The 25,882-nt window shown below is 39.0% G+C and overlaps 1 protein-coding gene across 1 annotated transcript in view; it reads right to left on the minus strand.

The window, feature by feature from the left end:
- Positions 1–25,882, minus strand: part of GLDC (glycine decarboxylase) — a 151,092-nt gene that overhangs the window by 35,252 nt on the left and 89,958 nt on the right. Inside the window, exons 15-18 of the mRNA XM_053702564.1 lie at positions 22,809–22,951; positions 22,329–22,404; positions 21,316–21,441; positions 12,854–13,003 (exon numbers count right to left, since the gene is read on the minus strand). Of these exons, the coding sequence (XP_053558539.1) occupies positions 12,854–13,003; positions 21,316–21,441; positions 22,329–22,404; positions 22,809–22,951 (495 nt within the window). The remainder of the gene's footprint in view (positions 1–12,853; positions 13,004–21,315; positions 21,442–22,328; positions 22,405–22,808; positions 22,952–25,882) is intronic.

A 25,882-nucleotide genomic window follows, 5' to 3' on the forward strand; every position in this document is an offset into this window, starting at 1 on the left:
ACTGAGCATGCACAGTTGTAACGGTCTTAGATGAATGCGCGCAAAAGGAACTATGTCCATTGCCGCTACCATCAACCCGATCACTTCCATGCACTGAGCTACGGAAGGAAGAGGAACGGAATGAAGTATTCGACAAGAGTCCAGGAGCTTTGTCTTTCTGGCCTCTGTTAGAAAAATCCTCATTTCTGAGGAGTCTATAATTGTTCCCAAGAAGGGAACCCTTGTTGACGGGGATAGAGAACTCTTTTCCACGTTCACTTTCCAGCCGTGCGATCTGAGAAAGGCCAGGACGATGTCCGTGTGAGCCTTTGCTCGAGGGAGGGACGACGCTTGAATCAGAATGTCGTCCAGGTAAGGTACTACTGCAATGCCCCTTGGTCTTAGCACAGCTAGAAGGGACCCTAGTACCTTTGTGAAAATCCTTGGAGCAGTGGCTAATCCGAAAGGAAGCGCCACGAACTGGTAATGTTTGTCCAGGAATGCAAACCTTAGGAACCGATGATGTTCCTTGTGGATAGGAATATGTAGATACGCATCCTTTAAATCCACCGTGGTCATGAATTGACCTTCCTGGATGGAAGGAAGGATAGTTCGAATGGTTTCCATCTTGAAAGATGGGACCTTGAGAAATTTGTTTAAGATCTTGAGATCTAGGATTGGTCTGAATGTTCCCTCTTTTTTGGGAACTATGAACAGATTGTAGTAGAACCCCATCCCTTGTTCTCTCAATGGAACAGGATGAATCACTCCCATTTTTAACAGGTCTTCTACGCAAAGTAAGAACGCCTGTCTTTTTATGTGGTCTGAAGACAACTGAGACCTGTGGAACCTTCCCCTTGGGGGAAGTCCCTTGAATTCCAGAAGATAACCCTGGGAGACTATTTCTAGCGCCCAAGGATCCAGAACATCTCTTGCCCAAGCCTGAGCGAAGAGAGAGAGTCTGCCCCCCACCAGATCCGGTCCCGGATCGGGGGCCGATATTTCATGCTGTCTTGGTAGCAGTGGCAGGTTTCTTTGCCTGCTTTCCCTTGTTCCAGCCTTGCATTGGTCTCCAAGCTGGCTTGGCCTGAGAAGTATTACCTTCTTGCTTAGAGGACGTAGCACCTTGGGCTGGTCCGTTTTTACGAAAGGGACGAAAATTAGGTCTATTTTTTGCCTTGAAAGGCCGATCCTGAGGAAGGGCATGGCCCTTACCCCCAGTGATATCAGAGATAATCTCTTTCAAGTCAGGACCAAACAGCGTTTTCCCCTTGAAAGGAATGTTTAGTAGCTTGTTCTTGGAAGACGCATCAGCCGACCAAGATTTCAACCAAAGCGCTCTGCGCGCCACAATAGCAAACCCAGAATTCTTAGCCGCTAACTTAGCCAATTGCAAAGAGGCGTCTAGAGTGAAAGAATTAGCCAATTTGAGAGCATTGACTCTGTCCATAATCTCCTCATAAGGAGGCGAGTCACTATCGAGCACCTTAATCAGTTCATCAAACCAGAAATATGCGGCTGTAGTGACAGGGACAATGCATGAAATGGGTTGTAGAAGGTAACCCTGCTGAACAAACATCTTTTTAAGCAAACCTTCTAATTTTTTATCCATAGGATCTTTGAAAGCACAACTATCCTCTATGGGAATAGTGGTGCGTTTGTTTAAAGTAGAAACCGCTCCCTCGACCTTGGGGACTGACTGCCATAAGTCCTTTCTGGGGTCGACCATAGGAAACAATTTTTTAAATATGGGGGGAGGGACGAAAGGAATACCGGGCCTTTCCCATTCTTTATTAACAATGTCCGCCACCCGCTTGGGTATAGGAAAAGCTTCTGGGAGCCCCGGCACCTCTAGGAACTTGTCCATTTTACATAGTTTCTCTGGGATGACCAAATTTTCACAATCATCCAGAGTAGATAATACCTCCTTAAGCAAAATGCGGAGATGTTCCAATTTAAATTTAAAAGTAATCACATCAGATTCAGCCTGCTGAGAAATATTCCCTGAATCAGTAATTTCTCCCTCAGACAAAACCTCCCTGGCCCCCTCAGATTGGGTTAGGGGCCCTTCAGAGATATTAATATCAGCGTCGTCATGCTCTTCAGTAACTAAAACAGAGCATCCACGCTTACGCTGACAAGGGTTCATTTTGGCTAAAATGTTTTTGACAGAATTATCCATTACAGCCGTTAATTGTTGCATAGTAAGGAGTATTGGCGCGCTAGATGTACTAGGGGCCTCCTGAGTGGGCAAGACTCGTGTAGACGAAGGAGGGAATGATGCAGTACCATGCTTACTCCCCTCACTTGAGGAATCATCTTGGGCATCATTGTCATTATCACATAAATCACATTTATTTAAATGAATAGGAATTCTGGCTTCCCCACATTCAGAACACAGTCTATCTGGTAGTTCAGACATGTTAAACAGGCATAAACTTGATAAGAAAGTACAAAAAACGTTTTGAAATAAAACCGTTACTGTCACTTTAAATTTTAAACTGAACACACTTTATTACTGCAATTGCGAAAAAACATGAAGGAATCGTTCAAAATTCACCAAACTTTCACCACAGTGTCTTAAAGCCTTGAAAATATTGCACACCAAATTTGGAAGCTTTAACCCTTAAAATAACGGAACCGGAGCCGTTTTAAGCTTTAACCCCTTTACAGTCCCTGGTATCTGCTTTGCTGAGACCCAACCAAACCCAAGGGGAATACGATACCAAATGATGCCTTCAGAAGTCTTTTATAAGTATCAGAGCTCCTCTCACATGCGACTGCATGCCATGCCTCTCAAAAACAAGTGCGCAACACCGGCGCGAAAATGAGACTCTGCCTATGCTTTGGGAAAGCCCCTAAAGAATAAGGTGTCTAAAACAGTGCCTGCCGATATTATTATATCAAAATACCCAGAATAAATGATTCCTCAAGGCTAAATAAGTGTTAATATCAATCGATTTAGCCCAAAAAATGTCTACAGTCTAAATAAGCCCTTGTGAAGCCCTTATTTACAATCGTAATAAACATGGCTTACCGGATCCCATAGGGAAAATGACAGCTTCCAGCATTACATCGTCTTGTTAGAATGTGTCATACCTCAAGCAGCAAGGACTGCAAACTGTTCCCCCAACTGAAGTTAATGCTCTCAACAGTCCTGTGTGGAACAGCCATGGATTTTAGTTACGGTTGCTAAAATCATTTTCCTCATACAAACAGAATTCTTCATCTCTTTTCTGTTTCTGAGTAAATAGTACGTACCAGCACTATTTGAAAATAACAAACTCTTGATTGAATAATGAAAAACTACAGTTAAACACTAAAAAACTCTAAGCCATCTCCGTGGAGATGTTGCCTGTACAACGGCAAAGAGAATGACTGGGGTAGGCGGAGCCTAGGAGGGATCATGTGACCAGCTTTGCTGGGCTCTTTGCCATTTCCTGTTGGGGAAGAGAATATCCCACAAGTAAGGATGACGCCGTGGACCGGACACACCTATGTTGGAGAAATAAAGGCCTTCTAAATCTTAAATCTTCCTAGATACAGGTTTACAATCTGGAACTAAGGTTTCATCAATCACATAATCAGAGAAACCTCTGTGACTAAGGACTAACCATTAAATTTACATGCCATCAAGTTCAGAGACTTGAGATCTGGATGGAAAAGTGGACCTTTAGACGGAAGACTGTAGAGGCCAAGAAGGGCAACTGGACATCTGAACCAGATCTGCCAAATCCTGCGAGGCCAAGCTGGAGCAATCAGGATTACAGAACATTTCTCTAGGCTTATCCTGGAGATCACTATGGGAAGCAGAACCAAAGGAGGAAACAGATAAGCAAGCTGAAACGACAAAGGAGCGTGTCTAGAGCTTCTACAAACTCTGCCTGAGGGTCCCAGGACCTCACAAAGTACCTGGGAAGTTTGTTGTACAAACAAAAAGCCGTCAGATCTATATCTGGGAGACCCCAAAGATTGAACAAATCCTGAAGAGACCATTCTCCTGGATGTAGAGATTGATGACTGAGAAAGTCTGCTTCCCAGCTGTTCACTCCTGGAATTTGAATTGCAAAGACTATACAGGAATTTATTTCTGCCCATGAGAGAATCTGAGACATGTCCCTTATGGCTAGGGAACTGTGAGGCCCCCCTCCGATGATTGACAAAAGCCAGTGCTTTGACATTGTTGGTTGGGTGGAGATGAGTCCCTCTTTAACAAAGGCCAGGTCTGAAAGTCCTGAAAATAGCACAGCATTCCAGAATATTTATTGGTAGCCTTGCTTCCCAAGGATCCTAACTCCTTACTCTCAGAGCCCCCAAACAGCTCCCTAACCTGAAAGGCTTTCATCTGTAGTGATCTTAGTCCAGGTAGGACAAGCAAAACAAGCCCCCTTAATAATGAATTTATGAAACAGCCACCAAATCAGAGATTGATTTGTACTAGGATCCAGAAAAATCCTTTGAGATAGAGCATGATTCCTGCACCACTGACTAAGCATATAAAGCTTTAGAGGTCTCGTGAAATCGGGCAAATGGAATTGCATCTAACGCTGCAATCATGAGGCCTAGTACTTCCATACAAAAAAGCAACAGAAGGAAAGGAGAGGGATGAGAGGTTCAGACAAGCTGACACCAATTTTTACCTTCTCTGCTCTGTTAGAGAAAGACTCAATGAAACAATTTAAAATCCCAAAAAGGTTTCCTTTGTCTGAGGAACCAAAGAACTCTTGGGAAAATTGATCATCCAACCATGTTGTTCAATAAACACAGTCTGTTGGTGTCAGATTCTGCTAAAGGAAAAGATGGAGCTTGAACTAAGATATTGTCTAGGTAGGGAAACACCTCAATATCCTGAGATCTAATCACAGACAATAGGGCACCAAGAACATTTTTGAATAGTTGTGGAGCTGTAGCCAGACGAAATGGTAGAGCAACAAACTGAAAATGCTCGTCTAGAAATGCAAACCTCAGAAATTGGTAATGTTCCCTGTGGATTGAAACATTAAGATAAGCACCCTTTAAAGCTATTGTGGACATAAATTGATCTTGCTGAACAAAAGGCAGAATACTTTTCATTTGGCATTGTTCAGAGCTTTTAGATACAGGACCGGTGTGACAGTATCTTTATTTTTTTGAACAATGAAGAGATTTTAATAAAATCCCATCCCCTGTTCCTGCAAAGGAACTGGCACATTCACTCCCATAGTTTCAGTGACATAAATACAGGACATACTGCAAAGTCCACTCACAAGATAAGGCAATGAATAACAGTAATACAGGCTACAGAAAATACTGTAGTATTCCCGCACACGTAAAACATATTTCACCCCTTGCTCCCCCCTCTCTTTTGTGCTCTCTCTGCCCCCCTCTTTTGCTCTGTATCCCGCCTCTTTTGTGCACTCTACAGACCACGCCCCAGCCACACCCACATCACGTCCCGGCCCCGCCCACTCCCTCCGGACAGCAGATCAGGTTAGTTTGTGTAAGGCCAGGTGTGTTTGTCCACTTGCTGTCTCTACTGCGCATGACAGCTTCGGACAAACACTTAACCTTTTATATTATAGGATAAGTATAATATTGCATGACAATAAATAGTAATACAAGATATGGAACATTTTGTAGTATCATCACACCTGTAAAATATACTATTCTGCAGCAATAATCAGCAGTAGTACAATAATACAAATTTTGTTAATTATTACAGTAGCCACTCACAAGTATAATATTTCTTGTCAATAATTATCAGTAACACAAGATATGGGAAAAAAACGTAGTATTCCCACACATGTAAAGTAGACTATTATACAGCATTAAATAGCAGTAGTACAAATAATAAGGAAATCAATTAACAATACCAACTTAAATCTATTAGAGCATAGAGAGTCACAAATTTTAAAGACAACTCCAAACTGCTCCTTAAGAAAATATGTAGACTATAATCTATAAGGTTTGGGTAATCTATAAAGTTTGGGTAATATTTGCTGATGGAGGACCTGCAATAATTATTTAGGACAAATGAGAGCTGGATAAGGATAAGCAACAATCAAAGCACACAGTAGTTTGTTAACAGAAAAACAAATGCCACGTATCATTGAATTGACAGTGCCAAATAAACAGCTCCTTTGTGAATGGGAAACTACCCTTACTAATAGATTTCACAACAAACTAAGTAGTAAGTCCCCACCCTGTTCTTGGGATAAACACCTTGCCCCTTAAAGCATTAAATAGGAGTCGGATAGGGGTTGGGTATAAGAGAGCACACTCACAGATCGGAAGAGGTCAAGAGCGCGCTAAATACCACCCAGTGGGAGAAGAGGTAACCCTCTCTGATTTAGTTAAAAAGCACCCCCCATGTGCTGCTCTTGTCTTTCCCGCTGAGAGCGGCACAGGAGTCCCTTCCACTGTTCTTACCCCTATGGAGGTCCTAGGAGACAGTAGATAACCCATCCTGTGCTGTAACTAACAAAGGATTTATTGAGGGAGTACTCTTCATGGCCAAAAACAGGAGGAGGCTAAAGAGCTATCCCGGTGACAACCCCGTGGCAGGCTTGTGAAAAAACTCCAACAAGAAGATGCACAGCCAGTACTCTCCTAAAGCCCTCTCTTCAAGGAACTATCCATTGAGGGAAATTCTGGGATTAATATCACTGTGAATCTTCAAAAAAAACAAATTATTTAAGAACTTACCTGATAAATTCATTTTTCATATTAGCAAGAGTCCTTGAGCTAGTGACGTATGAGATATACATTCCTACCAGGAGGGGCAAAGTTTCCCAAACCTTAAAATGCCTATAAATACACCCCTCACCACACCCACAATTCAGTTTAACGAATAGCCAAGTAGTGGGGTGATAAGAAAGGAGCGAAAGCATCAAAAATAAGGCATTGGAATAATTGTGCTTTATACAAAAAAATCATAACCACCACAAAAAAGGGTGGGCCTCATAGACTCTTGCTAATATGAAAGAAATGAATTTATCAGGTAAGTACTTACATAAATTATGTTTTCTTTCATGTAATTAGCAAGAATCCATGAGCTAGTGACGTATGGGATAGCAGATACCAAAGATGTGGAACTTCCATGCAAGAGTCACTAGAGAGGGAGGGATAAAATAAAGACAGCCAATTCCGCTGAAAAAATAATCCACAACCCAAATCAAAAAGTTTTAATCTTATAATGAAAAAAACTGAAATTATAAGCAGAAGAATCAAACTGAAACAGCTGCCTGAAATACTATTCTACCAAAAACTGCTTCTGAAGAAGAGAAAACATCAAAATGGTAGAATTTAGTAAAAGTATGCAAAGAAGACCAAGTCGTTGCTTTGCAAATCTGATCAACAGAAGCTTCATTCTTAAAAGCCCAGGAAGTAGAAACTGACCTAGTAGAATGAGCCGTAATCCTCTGAGGCGGGGATTAACCCGACTCCAAATAAGCATGATGAATCAAAAGCTTTAACCAAGATGTCAAAGAAATGGCAGAAGCCTTCTGACCTTTCCTAAAACCAGAAAAGATAACAAATAGACTAGAAGTCTTTCTGAAATCTGAGTAGCTTCAACATAATATTTCAAAACTCTTACCACATCCAAAGAATGTAAGAATCTTACCAAAGAATTCTTAGAATTAGGACACAAGGAAGGGACAATAATTCCTCTACTAATGTTGTTAGAATTCACAACTTTGGTAAAAATTGAAATGAGGACAGCACCTTATCCTGATGAAAAATCAGAAAACAGACTCACAAGAAAGAGCAGATAATTCAAAAACTGTTCTAGCTGAAGAGATGTCTAAAAGGAACAATACTTTCCATGAAAGTAATTTTAATGTCCAAAGAAAGCATATGTTCAAATGGAAGAGCCTGTAAAGCCCTCAGAACCAAATTAAGACTCCAAGGAGGAGAAATTGGCCTAATGACAGGCTTGATACGAACCAAAGCCTGAACAAAACAATGAATAACAGAAAGATTAGCAAATTTTTCTGTGAAAACAGCACAGAAAAAGCAGTGATTTGTCCTTTCAAGAAACTTGCAGACAAAAACCCTTATCCAAACCATCCTGAAGAAACTATAAAATCCTAGGAATTCTAAAAGAATGCCAAGAGAATTTATAAGAAGAGCATCATGAGATGTAAATCTTCCAAACTCGATAATAAATCTTACTAGACACAGATTTACGAGCCTGCAACATAGTATTAATCACTGAGTCAGAGAAACTTCTATGACTAAGTACTAAGCGTTAAATTTCCATACCATCAAATTAATAATTTGAATTCCTGATGGAAAAAACAAATGTTAAGATATAAGGTCTGATCTTAATGGAAGATTGGCAACTGGACATCCAGAACAAGAACCATATACCAAAACCTGTGCGGCCATGCTGGAGCCACCAGCAACAAAAAAAAGATTGCTCTCTGATGATTTTGAAAATCACTCTAAAAAGAAGAACCAGAAGCGAAAAAATATAGGCAGATTGATAACTCCAAGGAAGTGTCAATGCATACACTGCTTCCGCCTGAGGATCCCCGAACGTAAATAGGCCCCTGGGAAGTTCCTAGTTTAGATGAGATGCCATCAGATCTATTTCTGGAAGCCCTCACATCTGAACAATTTGAAAAAAACATATCTGGGTAAAGAGACCATTCTCCTGGATGTAAAGCTTGATTGACAGAGATAATCTGCTTCCCAATTGTCTATACCTGGGGAACAAAACACAGAAATTAGATAGGAGCTGGATTTAGCCCAAGCAAATATCCTAGATACTTCTGTCACAGCCTAAGGACTGATAGTCCCACCCTGATGATTGACATACGCCACAGTTATGACATTGTCTGAAAAACAATAAACGTCTTTCTTCAAAAAGAAGCCAAAAACTGAAGAACTCTGAGAAATGCACGGAGTTCCAAAATATCAAATGGTAATCTCGCCTCCTGAGATTTCCAAACCCCTTGTGCTGACAGAGATCCTCAGACAGCCTCCCAACCTAAAAGACTTGCATCTGTAGAGATCATGGCCCAGGTTGAATGAACCGAAGAGACCTGTAGAACTAAATGATGGTGATCTTAACCACCAAATCAAAGATAGGTAAACATTAGGATTCAAAAATATAAAAAGTGATATCCTAGAATCCCTGCACCATTAATTCAGCATAAAAAACTGGAAAGGTTTCCTATGAAAATGAGCAAAGGGAATCGAATCCAATGCTGCAGCCATGAGACCTAAAACTTCCATGCATATATAGCAACTGAAGGAAATAATAGAGACTGAAGGTTCCGACAAACGGAACCCAATAAAATTGTCACTTGTCTGTTAGACACAAAGACATTGACACAATCTATCTGGAAACCTAAAAATGGTGACCCTTGTGTGAGGAATCAAGGAGCTTTTTGATAAAAAAAAATCCTCTAACCATGTCTTGAAGAAACAACAAAGTTGAATCGTATGAGATTCCGCAGAACGAAAAGACTGAGCCAGTACCATGAAATCGTCCAAATAAGGAAACACTGAGAACCTTGAAAACATTTTTAGAGCTGTCGCTAGACCAGAAGGAAAAGCAACAAATTGGTAATGCTTGTCAAAAAAAAGAGAATCTCAGAAAAAGAAAATAATCTGAATGTAATCAGAAAATGAAGATATGCATCTATTGTATCTATTGTAAACAAATAATGCCATCACTGACCAAAAAGGCAGAATAGACCATATAAACACCATTCTAAAAGATGGAACACTTATATGACAATTCAAAAAGATTTTCTATCTTTGGGACAATGAATAGTTTTGAATTAAACCCCCAAACCCTGTTCCTAAAAATGGAACTGGTATAAATACCCCAGAAAAACTCCAGGTCTGAGCAGCGCCTTGAACCCCAACGGGTAACCAGCCGCGCTTCACAAGTACCCAAAACATACAGGTCTGAAACACACTTCAGGAAAGTGTGAGCCTTACTGGAATAGCTGGAATATGATAGAGAAAAAAAAAAAAAAAGACTTCTCACAGACGGTTTTACTCTGAATCCTATTCTGTACCCAAAATCTAAGAAGTTTGGACCGAATTGAACCAAACAATTTCAAAAAAGTCTTAACCTGCCCCTTACCAGCTAAGCTGGAATAAGAACCGCACCTACATGCAAATTTGGGGAGCTGACTTTGAACTGTTAAATGGCTTAATTGAATGAAGAAAAACTTTCAATTATAAACATGTTACTTGGGGAAGAATATAGGATTCCGTTCCTTAGTAAGAACAAAAATCACTGACCAAAAAGGCACTAATATAAGCTTAGAATTTAGTCTTAGAACTCAATCTTGAAGCCCAGAGTAACAATTAAAGAATTGAATCCAATTATGAACCAAATAATTGATTACCTTGGAAAAGAAATATGGAATTTAGAAATCAAATTAGCATTCCAAGATTGAAATCACAAAGTTCTTCTAGCTAAATTAGCTAAAGACATAGATTAAACCTCATTTGCGAAAATATCAAAAAATGACGACACAAATTAAATTATTAGCATGTTGACTTAACAATGCCAAACAAATCATAATCCGATACTTGATCTTAAAGTATCCAACCAGAAGGATGAAGCAATTGCAACATCAGCCAAATAAATTACAGGTCTATGAAAAGTACATGAAAATAAATAAACTTTCCTTAAATAAGATACAACCATCTGAAGGAAAAAAATAAATACTATTTCATATAGGAATAATAGTATGTTAAGCAGGAGTAGAGATAGCCCCATTAACTTGGGGAATCTTTCCTCAAAACTGAAAACTAACTGCCGGCAAAGAATACAATTTAAAAACCTTAAAGAAGGAATAAAAGAAATTCTCTGCCTATTCCATTCCCTAGAATCAGGAACTGGAAAAAAAACTTCTGAAGAAAACCACAAAAGGTTAATAAGCAGAATTTAAATGTTAGCTAGTCTTTAAATCAAAAGAACTAGTTACTTTAATATCCAAAATAATCAACACCTTTTCAACAAAGAACAAATGTACTCTATTAAAAAATAAAAAAGTAGTTTTGTTAGTGTCAATATCTGATGAAGAAAATTCTGAATGAGAAAAAAACACCATCAGAGAAGGATCATTCAGTATGTTGTTGGTCATTTGAAACTTCATCAACTAAATAAGAAGTTTGAAAAAGACCTAAAAATTTTTATTAGAAGGCGGGACGTCAGACAAAGCCTTTAAAATAGAATCAGAAAAATATTCTTATAAATCCCTAAGTATATCTTGTACATAAGATGTAAAAGCCCGCAGGGAAAAAGTCAATTAAAAAAATTTTAAGGTAAGAAAAAATATTTATTCATATGCATTATCCCAAAATAATGATACCGACAGTCTGAAAGAAGGAATACTGATTATCCTGAATCATGGCAAATATAAGTTTAAACACATATATTTAGAACTTTACATAAAAAGTGCCCAACCATAGCTTAGAGTGTCATAAATAAAATAAGACTTACTTACCCTAAGACACTCATCTACATATAGTAGATAGCCAAACCAGTACTGAAACGAGAATCAGCAGAGGTAATGGTATATAAGAGTATATCGTCGATCTGAAAAGGGAGGTAGGAGAAGAAATCTCTACGACCGATAACAGAGAACCTATGAAATAGATCCCCTAGAGGAAGACCATTGTATTCAAATAGGCAATACTCTCTTCACATCCCCCTGACATTCACTGCACTCTGAGAGGAAAACCGGGCTTCAGCCTGCTGCGAAGCGCATATCAACGTAGAAATCTAGCACAAACTTACTTCACCACCTCCATGGGAGGCAAAGTTTGTAAAACTGAATTGTGGGTGTGGTGAGGGGTGTATTTATAGGCATTTTAAGGTTTGGGAAACTTTGCCCCTCCTGGTAGGAATGTATATCCCATACGTCACTAGCTCATGGACTCTTGCTAATTACATGAAAGAAACAACAAAAACACCTCTAACCTTGTCTGCTCCATGACGACGAGGCAAAGAACTACTGGGAGGGAAGTAGAAGGGATAGTTAAAAGCTCTGGTTGGGGTGTCTTTGCCTCTTCCTGGTGGCCAGGTGATGTATTCCCATATGTAAGAATAGGATTTCATGAACTCTCACTACCAGTAGAAAGAAATTATATTCTATACTAAAAAAATTAGAGCATGTAATTTTTTTTGCATAATGATGTCCCTTTAAACCCACAATGCTTTGGTCATTGACCATATCTCATGCATGTACAAGATCTTGCAGTTGACTGAAGCATTCTATGTGCACACAGCAGTTCTTACTTCCCTCCATAGGGAAACTCTGGAGTGAGCTTCTTAAAGGGATAGTAAACCCAATTTTGTTTCTTTAATGATTCAGATAGAAAGTTGCTTAAAATTGTATGCTCTAATTTACTCCTATTATCAATTCTTCTTCGTTCTCTTTGTATCTTTATTTGAAAAGCAGGAATGTAAGCTTAAGAGCCGGCACATTTTTTGGTTGAGAACCTGGTTGCACTTGCTTATTTGTTTGCTAAACGTAGCCACCAATCACAAGCGCTAGCCAGGGTGCTGAAACCAAAAACGTGTTTCCTTAGTTTATATTTCTACTTTTTCAAATAAAGATACCAAGAGAATAAAGAAAAATTGATAATAGCAGTAAATTAGAAAGTTGCTTAAAATTGCATGCTCTATCATGAAAGAAAAAAAATTGGGTTTACTATCCCTTTAAGTTCCCCAAAGCCTCTGAGGCTTTATAATCCCTTCTTAAGAGGAAAAATTACAGAATTAAACTATAAAGAAAGTTCCAAGCAGGGTGTCAAAAAGAAGACTTTTTATAAAATGACATCATACAAAAATGAAACCTACTAAACACACAACCACTGCATAAAAGATATCATTAAGACAAGTAGTTAAAAGTAATACCTGAGCATTCATGTTTGCTCCATCCAAATACACCTGGCCACCATTGTTATGTATCAGGTCACACACATCACTTATGTCCTCTTCAAATACACCATTGGTTGAAGGGTAAGTTATCATCATGGCTGCCAAGTTTTCTTTGTGTTTATCTACCTGTAGCAACATGAAAATTAGGTAGATAATAAATAGTTGCAAACAACAATTTAAAAATAAGGTCAATTACTATTTATTGTCCCTGAAAAACATATAATTTGAGTAGCATAATATGACCTAGTTACAGATAGAAGAACTATATTATAAAAGGGCCAACTATTTCCTAATCTGTGGTACCTGACACCTTTCATTTTCACCCATTGGATAGTTCTTTACATAATACTGTAATGCACAGAAAATAACTTCTTCAAATCTTAAATCTAAAACTTAATTTTTTTTATTTTTTTATTTATGCTTCAATGTTGGAAAAGCACCTATTCTTGTTATTATGTAGAATGCATGTCCTTGAAATCCTGTATCTTATATGTTTTAGTTTTAAAATGTGTTCATAATAATTTACTATACATGCCAAAAATTATTTTGTCCCCCTTTCCCATAATTCCATTCTGAAACTGATCTTTTCAGTTCCTGTTAAAAGTGGAAGTGCAGAACACTGTTATATTCCTCGCAGTCATTAGCTGCACACTCTAGTGACCTTTTACAACTGTCCCAAATTGGCCACAACAAATAAGGTAACCTAAGTTACAACATGGCAGCTCCCATTGTTTTAGACACACTAAACTTTACACTTATTTTGTCAATATTTAAACAGCTAATGGAACTTTAAAAACACACATCTACAGGTTATTCTCACTAATATTTTCTTTGTATGCATCATTCTACCTAGCATGTATTTAGTGTTTAATGTCCCTTTAAGAAAAATTATAATAGCATTGTTTAAATATGGGTTATAAAAACATCACATTGTACTATGAGGCACCCTTTTGGGTTTTGTTTTCATGCACTATTGTTTTGGTAGTGCCACCCTGATTATGAGCTACACACTTGGGATATTAAATTTCTTCTTTTGAATATACAGTTTACACCAGGAGGAGCCCTTTTGTGTTTTTTCCAGTTATCTGTCCATTGTGAGTTACTCACTTGGGATCTTTTGAGCTTGTCTCTATATAACAGTACAGTCTACACTGTGAGATGCACTTTTTTGCTTGATTTCCAGGGATGCTAAAGGGAGGCTTTTATATTAACCAGAAAGAACAAATTGGTTCAGTCAACTGGTGACTGACATCCAGCCTGCCTTACAAACACTATTGTTTTGGTAGTGCCACCCTGACTGAGTTACCCATTTGAGATATTACATTTCTCCTTTAGAATATACAGTTTACACTATGAGGCGCCCTTTTGTATTTTGTTTCCAGTGATCTGACTGAGGTTCCCACACCATATGAAGATGAGTAGCCCTAGAAAACGGAAATCCAATTTGCGGCTGGACTGATACACTTTGCCATATTTTCATTATACAATATTTTGATACATTACATCTTTTGGGTTACCATTAGCACCCTCTAGGACTTAGTCACTAAGCCTTATACACAAGTTTACATAATTTTCAGTGTTTTTCTACTTCCCCCAGAGACAATGTTTATATTGCAATATTGACTTCTTGATCAGAGAAGGATCTAATTTGTATAGGTCCCTAACTGGTCACAAAAAATACATAAACATAACCAAAAAACAGAATTTATGCTTACCTGATAAATTTCTTTCTCATATGGTGTGTCCGGTCCACGGCTTCATCCTTACTTGTGGGAATATTCTCTTCCCCAACAGGAAATGGCAAAGAGAGCACAGCAAAAGCTGCCCATATAGCCCCCCTCTGGCTCCGCCCCCCAGTCATTCGACCGATGGTTAGGAGAAAAAGGAGAAACCATAGGGTGTCGTGGTGACTGTAGTGTATAGAAAGAAAAAATTTGAAACCTGGCTAAAAGCCAGGGCGGGCCGTGGACCGGACACACCGTAGGAGAAAGAAATTTATCAGGTAAGCATAAATTCTGTTTTCTCCTACATTGGTGTGTCCGGTCCACGGCTTCATCCTTACTTGTGGGAACCAATACCAAAGCTTTAGGACACGGATGAAGGGAGGGAACAAGTCAGGTTACCTAAACGGAAGACACCACAGCTTGCAAAACCTTTCTCCCAAAAATAGCCTCCGAAGAAGCATAAGTATCGATTTTGTAAAATTTGGCAAAAGTGTGCAGAGAAGACCAAGTCGCTGCCTTACATATCTGATGAACAGAAGCCTCGTTCTTGAAGGCCCATGTGGAAGCCACAGCTCTAGTAGAGTGAGCTGTAATTCGTTCAGGAGGCTGCCGTCCGGCAGTCTCATAAGCCAATCGGATGATGCTCTTCAGCCAAAAAGAAAGAGAGGTAGCAGTAGCTTTCTGTCCTCTCCTCTTACCAGAATAAACGACAAATAAAGATGAAGTCTGTCTGAAATCCTTTGTTGCATCTGAATAGAATTTTAAAGCACAGACCACATCTAAATTGTGTAACAAACGTTCCTTCTTCGAAACTGGATTCGGACACAGAGAAGGAACAACTAGTTCCTGGTTAATATTCCTGTTGGAAACCACTTTTGGAAGAAAACCAGGTTTGGTAGGCAAAACAACCTTATCTGCATGGAATACCAGATAGGGTGGATCACACTGCAAAGCAGACAATTCAGAAACTCTTCTAGCAGAAGAAATAGCAACCAAAAACAGAACTTTCCAAGATAGTAACTTAATATCTATGGAATGTAGAGGTTCAAACGGAACCCCTTGAAGAACTGAAAGAACTAAATTTAGACTCCATGGAGGAGTCATGGGTCTGTAAACAGGCTTGATTCTGACTAAGGCCTGTACAAAAGCTTGTACATCTGGCACAGCTGCCAGGCGTTTGTGTAACAAAACAGACAAAGCAGATATTTGTCCTTTTAGAGAACTCGCTGACAACCCTTTATCCAAACCCTCTTGGAGAAAGGAAAGAATCTTAGGAATTTTAATTTTACTCCAAGAGAATCCCTTGGATTCACACCAACAGATATATTTTTTCCAGATTTTATGGTAAATTTTCCTAGTCACAGGTTTTCTGGCTTGGACCAGAGTATCTATAACTGAATCTGAAAACCCACGCTTAGATAAAATCAAGCGTTCAATTTCCAAGCAGTCAGCTGCAGAGAGACTAGATTTGGATGTTCGAATGGACCTTGTACTAGAAGATCCTGTCTCAAAAGGTAGCTTCCATGGTGGAGCCGATGACATATTCACCAGGTCTGCATACCAAGTCCTGCGTGGCCACGCAGGAGCTATCAGAATCACAGAGGCCTTCTCCTGTTTGATCCTGGCTACAAGCCTGGGAAGGAGAGGAAATGGTGGAAACACATAAGCTAGGTTGAACGACCAAGGCGCCACTAATGCATCCACCAGTGTAGCCTTGGGATCCCTGGATCTGGACCCGTAGCGAGGAACCTTGAAGTTCTGACGAGACGCCATCAGATCCATATCTGGAATGCCCCATAATTGAGTTAACTGGGCAAAGACCTCCGGGTGGAGTTCCCACTCCCCCGGATGGAAAGTCTGACGACTCAAATACAATGTGAATTGCAGATAGATGGCAGGAGTGATCCTCCGCCCATTTGATGACCTTGGATACCTCTCTCATAGCCAAGGAACTCTTTGTTCCTCCCTGATGATTGATGTAAGCTACAGTCGTCATGTTGTCCGACTGAAATCTTATGAATCCGGCCTTCGCTAGTTGAGGCCAAGCCCGGAGCGCATTGAATATCGCTCTCAGTTCCAGGATGTTTATCAGGAGAATAGATTCTTCCCGAGACCATAGACCCTGAGCTTTCAGGGAATCCCAGACCGCGCCCCAGCCTAATAGACTGGCGTCGGTCGTGACAATGACCCACTCTGGTCTGCGGAAGCTCATTCCCTGAGACAGGTGATCCTGAGTCAACCACCAACGGAGTGAGTCTCTGGTTAACTGGTCTACTTGAATCTGGGGAGACAAGTCTGCATAATCCCCATTCCACTGTCTGAGCATGCACAGTTGCAATGGTCTTAGATGAATTCGAGCAAAAGGAACCACGTCCATTGCTGCAACCATTAAACCTATTACTTCCATGCACTGAGCTATGGAAGGCTGAGGAATAGATTGAAGAACTTGACAAGCCTTTAGAAGCTTTAATTTTCTGACCTCTGTCAGAAAAATCTTCATTTCTACAGAATCTATTATTGTTCCCAGAAAAGGAACTCTTGTAGACAGGGACATGGAACTCTTTTCCATGTTCACCTTCCACCCGTGAGACCTGAGAAAAGCTAATACAATGTCTGTATTAGCCCTTGATCTGGAAAGGGACGACGCTTGGATTAGGATGTCGTCTAGGTAAGGTGCCACTGCAATGCCCCTCGGTCTTAGAACCGCTAGAAGGGACCCTAGCACCTTTGTGAAAATTTTGGGAGCAGTGGCTAAACCGAATGGAAGAGCCACGAACTGGTAATGTTTGTCCAGAAAGGCGAACCTTAGGAACTGATGATGATCTTTGTGGATAGGGATATGTAGGTACGCATCCTTTAAATCCACGGTAGTCATGTATTGACCCTCCTGGATTGTTGGTAAAATCGTTCGAATGGTTTCCATTTTGAACGATGGAACTCTGAGGAATTTGTTTAGAATTTTTAAATCCAGAATTGGTCTGAAAGTTCCCTCTTTTTTGGGAACTACAAACAGGTTTGAGTAAAACCCCTGACCTTGTTCCACTGTTGGAACTGGGTGTATCACTCCCATCTTTAATAGATCTCCTACGCAATGTAAGAATGCCTGTCTCTTTATCTGGTCTGAAGATAAGCGAGACATGTGGAACCTTCCCCTTGGAGGAAGTTCCTTGAATTCTAGAAGATAACCCCGAGAGACTATTTCTAGTGCCCAGGGATCCTGAACATCTCTTGCCCAAGCCTGAGCAAAGAGAGAAAGTCTGCCCCCTACTAGATCCGGTCCCGGATCGGGGGCTACCCCTTCATGCTGTCTTGGTAGCAGCAGCAAGCTTCTTGGCCTGTTTACCCTTGCATTGGTTTCCATGCTGGCTTAGCCTGGGAAGCGTTACCCTCTTGTCTAGAGGCTGCAGAGTTAGGAGATGGTGCGTTCCTGAAGTTGCGAAAGGAACAAAAATTAGATTTGTTCTTAGCCTTGAAAGGCCTATCCTGTGGGAGGGCATGGCCCTTCAACCAGTGATGTCTGAAATAATCTCCTTCAATTCTGGCCCAAAAAGGGTCTTACCTTTGAAAGGAATATTAAGCAACTTTCTCTTGGATGACACATCCGCCGACCAAGATTTTAGCCAAAGCGCTCTGCGCGCCACAATTGCAAAACCTGAATTTTTCGCCGCTAATTTCGCAAATTGCAAAGCGGCATCTAAAATAAAGGAATTAGCCAACTTTAGTGCGTGAATTCTGTCCATGACTTCCTCATATGGAGTCTCCTTATTGAGCAAATTTTCTATTTCCTCGAACCAAAAAGACGCCACCGTGGTGACAGGAATAATGCACGAAATTGGCTGAAGAAGGAAACCTTGCTGAACAAATATCTTTTTAAGCAATCCTTCCAATTTTTTATCCATAGGATCTTTGAAAGCACAACTGTCCTCAATGGGAATAGTCGTGCGCTTGGCCAACGTAGAAACTGCTCCTTCAACCTTAGGGACTGTTTGCCATGCGTCCCTTCTGGGGTCGACAATGGGGAACATTTTCTTAAATATAGGAGGCGGGACAAAAGGTATACCTGGCTTCTTCCACTCCTTGTTCACTATGTCCGCCACCCTCTTGGGTATCGGAAAGGCATCATCGTGCACAGGGACCTCAAGGAATTTGTCCATTTTGCACAATTTCTCTGGAATTACCAAAGAGTCGCAATCGTCAAGAGTAGTTAGCACCTCCTTAAGCACGGCGCAGAGATGTTCTAACTTAAATTTAAACGTCACGATATCAGGTTCTGCCTGCTGAGAAACTTTTCCTGAATCAGAAATTTCTCCCTCAGACAGCCCCTCCCTCACTGCCAATTCAGACTGGTGTGAGGGTATTACAGATAAACTATCATCAGCGCCCACTTGCTCATCCTCTGTATTCAAAACTGAGCAATCACGCTTTCTGGGAAGTGTTGGCAGCTTGGATAAAAGATTTGCTATAGAATTATCCATTACTGCAGTTAATTGTTGCATAGTAACAAGCATTGGCGCGCTAGATGTACTAGGTGTCGCCTGCGCGGGCATAACTGGTGTTGACACAGAAGGAGAGGATGATGAACTATCCCCACTACCTTCATTTGAAGAATCATCTTGGGCAACCTTATTAAATGTGACATTACTGTCCTTACTTTGTTTGGACGCCATGGCACAATTTTCACATACATTTAAAGGGGGAATCACCTTGGCCTCCATACACACAGAACATAATCTATCTGAAGGTACAGACATGTTAGACAGACTTAGTCAGGCTATTAATGCAAAAAAAACGTTTTTAAACAAAACCGTTACTGTCTCTTTAAATAATAAACAGAGTACACTTTATTTCTGAATTTTTGAAAAACTATGAAGGAATTCTCCGATCTTTACGAAATTTGCACCCTAGTGTCTTAATGCTTTGAAAGTATTGCACACCAAATTTCAAGTCTTTAACCCCTTAAATGAGCAAACCGGAGCCAATTGTTCAATTTAGCAGTTTAAACCCACTACAGTCCCTGCCACAGCCTTTTGCTGCGGCTTTACCTTCCTTGGGGGTTATTCACCACAGAAATAAGCCTCTTAGAATCGTTTTTGTGGCCACAGGACCCTCTCACATGAAGCTGCATGCACTGCTTCCAGAAGTAACTGCGCAATTAAGGCGCGAAAATGAGGTGTCTAACAAACTGCCAGGCTTAATAAAACGTTCCCAAAAGTGTTTCCAAGTCTCAAAACACTCCAAAAATCATATAAATATTATATAAATCAATCGATTTAGCCCACAATAGTGTCAACCAGTATATAGCCCATTTATAAGCCTTCATTCTGTTATGAGTCTAAGAAAATGGCTTACCGATCCCAAAAGGGAAATGACAGTCTTCTAGCATTACTATGTCTTGTTAGAAAAGAGACTAGTCATACCTGGAGCAGAAAAGTCTGCAAACTGTTCCCCCCAACTGAAGTTCTCTGGATTCAACAGTCCTGCGTGGGAACAGCAATGGATTTTAGTTACTGTTGCTAAAATCATACTCCTCTTTTAACAGAACTCTTCATCACTTTCTGTTGTAGAGTAAATAGTACAAACCGGCACTATTTTAAAATAACAAACTCTTGATAGAAGAAATAAAACTACAACTAACACCACATACTCTTTACCATCCCCGTGGAGATGCTACTTGTTCAGAGCGGCAAAGAGAATGCCTGGGGGGCGGAGCCAGAGGGGGGGCTATATGGGCAGCTTTTGCTGTGCTCTCTTTGCCATTTCCTGTTGGGGAAGAGAATATTCCCACAAGTAAGGATGAAGCCGTGGACCGGACACACCAATGTAGGAGAAAGCTTTTCAAAAAGGTATAAAACGCAAACTTTTTTGTGTGATTCAGACAGAGCATACAATTTGAAATAAGTTTCTAATTTACTTCTATTATCAAATTTGATTTGTTACCATGGTACTCTATGTTTAAGAGAACTAGGTAGGTATCTAGAGCACTGCATGACAGGAAATAGTGCTGCAATCTAGTGCTCTTGCAAATGCGTACCATTCTTGCAAAACTGCTGCCATAATTTTGAGTTTCATATCCCTTTACCTGCTATGTTCCTGGACTGCAAAATAATGCAATTTTACAAAAGAAGACAGATGTAAATGATTTAAAAAATGTATTATGTACGTTGATCTTCTGAAATAACTGTACTGAAATAAAACAAGTACTCTATTTAATTTCCTCACAGTATCAAAATAACAGCACAGCACACAAGGTTGGTTCTTCCATTAGGACGACTGAACAAGCCCCTATACTATAAAAAAAGGTTACTTTAAAAGCGGACAAATCAGTTGAAAAGCCACAAGCAGAAGATTGCATGAATTTGTAGCCAACTGATCTATATCTATTGACCATCAACTCTCCTGTATACATTTGTGTGCAGCAAACGTGTGGTAGTATTCATTTATTTTACTTACAACAGTTTTCACTCCATCTTATTGAGTAGGCATTCCACAAGTAATCAACACAGATTGTGAAATGTCATGGTTCGAGCATAACTCTTTGTGAAGTCTGTGGGTAATAGGTTTGGAAATTGTATTTGGGCATCTGTGGAACCAGACAATCTAATTCTGTGTAGGATAATGTAACAAAATGTTGAGCATACAGATAATTCTTATAAAAAGTCCATCAAAGATACAGTGTATGGGGGTGGGTCGGGGAAAAAAAAAAAGATAAATTACCATGGCCTTAAGATGTGAAATGTCAATACTTCCATTTTTATCAATTTCGACAGGCTGAATCTTCATTCCGGCCATCTGAGCACTTGCTGGGTTTGTTCCATGAGCAGACTTTGGGATGAGACACACCTGAAAAATGTTTTAGTTAATTATTTATGAAATTATTTTTATACATTTAGTAATAAAAGAAAACAGCATGGTTAAAAAAAAAAACAACAACCTGTTTTTGGACTTATATTATCACTTTCAGTTTAACTAGCACTTGGCAATGGAACATAAGCACATCTGAATAAATAAAGCACAAAATTAGCTGGAAATAAGAACAAAAAGCTTAATTTTAGAAGGATTTCTATATCATATATGTAGTAACAGATGGATCACATTTTTAAGTTTTACTTCTATTTTCAAATCAGCACCAGTATGGAACGATTAGCCACATTTATGGAGATACGCTCTTGAAAGTTGCTGTCTCTCCACACCATCATATCTGATAAATCTACCTCGGTCCCTCTTCCTTTTTTTTTTTTTTTCAAAGGGCAAATACCCTATTGTTTGCAGGCCTAATGCGAGCCAGAAACTGATATTAATGAAGCCGTGATCTAAACTACTTCCTAAACCTTCTGGTTGGGATGATTGACAAGCCCTGCTCTTGCACAACTGTTTACACTCTAGCAAGGGGCAGCATTGTATAAACATCCACTCATGAAATGATTAATACAGGAAGCAAATGCCAGGCAGACAGGTTCACTACCTGTGATCCTCGTCTATTCAGTTAATGATAAATCTGCCCCATGGTGTTTTTGAACCATAAAGGTGTAAAATATGTGGTACAGGGAGATTCTTTATGAATGTCTTTCTGGATCTGAAATTTATACATAGATACATCATTACGCAGTAGTATGCTTTTACATAAAAGAATATTATGCTAAGTATTCAAATGCACATCAGTACATTCAATATCTTGATAAGAAACATTTTCTCATATTCACGCTGCTACTCAGTAGATTAACACTTACTGTTCGGTGGTGTTCTCCTTGTGCATTGAGATAGGCTTTGATGGCTGCCAGGCCAGCATACTCTCCTTGTGCACCACTAATCATTAGGCGGAAAAAAAAAAACCCCATTAATAAATGAGTTAATTTATACAACTGGCCCACTGCATATCTGTTCTTTTGTTATTTCACAACTGCTTACAGATACTCTACAGAATTGCACAAAATGAGCACCCCTAGGGTAATGTGTGCTCGGGTCCTGGAGATTACATCACAATTGCAGGTGATACTTCCCAGTGCACCCAGAAATTACAAAATCAACCAATAATACAAAATAAAAAAACATAAATAAGGAGTTGCCTTGTATATGGATTTTCACCTTCATTAGTGCCCACTGCTTCACATAAACATCTTGCCTATCTCTGCATCAGTCAAGATCTTTTAAAAATAGGCCAGAAGAAAAAAACAAAACATATAAATTGTAAATGTATTTCTTTGCACTACCTGTTTGGCTGGAAGGATATTTTGTCATAGCCCGTGATTTCACACAAGTCTTTCTCTAGTTCTCGGAAAAGTTGCTGATAACCCTGAGATTGGTCCAAAGGCACAAAGGGATGAATATGTGCAAATGCCGGCCAGGTAATTGGCTACAAAATAAATCGGATAATAATAAATAAATAATAATAATAAATAAATAATAATAAATAAATAATAATAATAAATAAATAATAAAATAATAATAATAATAAAATAATAATAATAATAAAATAATATATATATATATATATATATATATATATATATATATATATATATATATATATATATATATATATATATATATATATACACACACACATACATACACACATATATATATATATATACACACACAAATACTAACACACAAAATGCATATAGCTGTGATGTAATTGTACTCTGACAAAAACCGGTTACATTTTCACTAGACTGTAAATAATATTAACCTCAAGGAAATTGCATATTTATCTCCAACTGCAAATTATTCAGCAGATGTGGCTTTCTCCAGGGACGGCATTCACACACACAAAAGACTAAACATTTTCTGCTTTATACAAGATATTGTTTTTTCTTCAAAAAAACACATTGTGCACATCTAGCTTTTATTTACTGTACTTGAAATTATTACTTCTTTATAAGAATGCAATAAAATAAATAAAACAAAAAATGGGTAATCACATTGTTGTTAAAATACAAAGTGTTTTTTTCTTGGGTAGAAGCAAGTATGTGCATCAGTAATTCTTGACACTATTCAACCAAAAAATGTACAGATGAAATAAAATCTTATTTTTCAAGTGTGTCAGTTAAATTTCATAGTTGCATTCATATTTATGTACAAAAAAAAAAAATCTATATATCTTACTTGAGTCCATGAGGGGTTACGTATGGGATATGCATTCCTACCAGGGGAGGCAAAGATTCGCAAACCTCAAAAACCTATAAAAACCCTCCCTCACTCATACCTTAGTTTGATGTATAGCCAAGTAGTGAATAAAATCCCATCCCCTGTTCCTGCAAAGGAACTGGAACAATTACTCCCATATCTTCCAGATCTGAGAGAGATTGATGTTTTGGAATATGGGTTAGAAAAAAAGCTTCCTGTGGGAGGTCTTATTTTGAATCCAATACAATATTCCTGTGAAATAATGGTTTTAATTCAGGAATTTTGGACAGATTGTAACCAAGCTTTCTGCAAAAAGGTTTAATCTGCCCCTACCAGTAATACTGGTTTGAGGGCTGTACCTTCATGTGGTCTTATAGACTGGGTGAGATTTCTTATTCGGTTTGGATTTGTTCCAATTTAAAGTGGGTCTCAAGACTGAGCCAGAGGGTTAAAGGGAGGAGTCCGTTCTATGTTCTGACGAAAGGACGAAAACTATTGGGAGCTCAAAATTTTCCTTTTGACCTTTTGTCTTGAGGAAAAATTGTTTATTTACCTCTAGTAATAGTAGAGATAATAAAATTCAATTGGGACTTAATTTCTTGGAAAGAGAGATAATAATCTAGTTTTAGACACCATGTCCGCATTCCAGGATTTAAGCCATATATATAGCTAGAGACGTGCTTTTGTGATGTTAATTTTGAGAATATCAAATACTGTGCATCGCAAATAAAATTGTTTGCATTTTAAAGTAAATGCAAAAGATTCGAATATTCAGGGTCAGTGAACAACTATTGTGCAAGACTGGTTAACCAGTAAGTAGAAGTAGCAGCCACATCAGCAATAGATATAGCGGGACTAAATATATAGCCAGTATGTAATAATGCACTTCTTAGGTGAGATTCGTTTTCTGCCTAAAGGGTCTTTTTAGACGAAGTACTGTCTTCTAGAGGAATAGAAGTGCATTTAGCTAGAGTGGAAATGGCCCAATCAACTTTGGGAATAATTTCCCATAACTTTAATTTAGCAGCAGGTAGTGGATATAGTTTGCTAAACATTGTAGAAGGATTAAGAGAGCCACCTGGTTTAGGCGATTCCTTAGTAATCATATCAGAGACAGCATCAGGTATAGGGAAAATCTCAGGGATATTGAAAACAGTTTAATACTGAATTAAAATGATTACATGATTTATCATCAGGTTTAGATTCTTCAATCCCTAAAATGATTAAGACTTCTTTTAAAAGAGAACACATTTGTTCAATTTTAAATAAAAAGGAGGAACTATCAGGTTCTACGCCAGATGAGGAATCCTCATTGTTCGAAGATACTTTGTAGTTATATTACTGGTAGAAGGTAACATTTTAATTTTACTTTTTTGTTTATTTGAAGGCAGTAGTGCAGCCATGGCCTTCGTGATGGTTACAGTAAATAACTTTTTTATTGCTGTAGGTACTCCATCTGTAAGGAGGAGACAGTAGGTAAATTAGTACCCATATAAACATCATTAGATTGATCAGAATGAGATAAATGATCTAAACAAGAGTCAAGTAAATGAGCTGAAAAAGCTACTTCAGTTGTTTTACAATGAGCACACAGCTTTGGTAGATAGGTGTTCAGTAGACCCAGTTCCTATGGTAAATTTAAGGACAGATTGGTGTTGCTCCATTATGGCAAATATGTTTTACACTACAATTTGCAAAAATTACTATTATAACCCCCTAAAGGCAAGTCGTTTGAGGAAAGGAAAATATGCCCCCTTTAAATTAGCGTTGCATGGACGTTAAAGCGCAAAGCAAATGCAGCCTAGGGAAGCAGTAACTCTCAGTATGCTCAGTTTTCAGACACTATTTGAAAAAAATTTGCACGCTAGTTAGTCTGACGTGCGCATTCTATGACGCGCTGTCAGTGGCATCAAATATCATGCCCATTTCTGATTTATTTTAAGCGTGTGCGCCATAGTGCACTAACCTGACAAAAATGTAAAAAGTGTCTGTATCGAAGGCTTTGCGTTAACATTGACGACCGTTCCTGTGTGTGATATGGCGTGCAAACCCTATGAGCATGTTATGCGCCGGATTTGACGTACACATGTGAAAAAAACAAATTATGCTTACGTGATAATTTCATTTTCTTCTGAAGGGAAGAGTCCACAGCTGC

This window comes from Bombina bombina, chromosome 2 (assembly GCF_027579735.1).
Source record: "Bombina bombina isolate aBomBom1 chromosome 2, aBomBom1.pri, whole genome shotgun sequence".
NCBI classification, from domain to species: domain Eukaryota; kingdom Metazoa; phylum Chordata; class Amphibia; order Anura; family Bombinatoridae; genus Bombina; species Bombina bombina.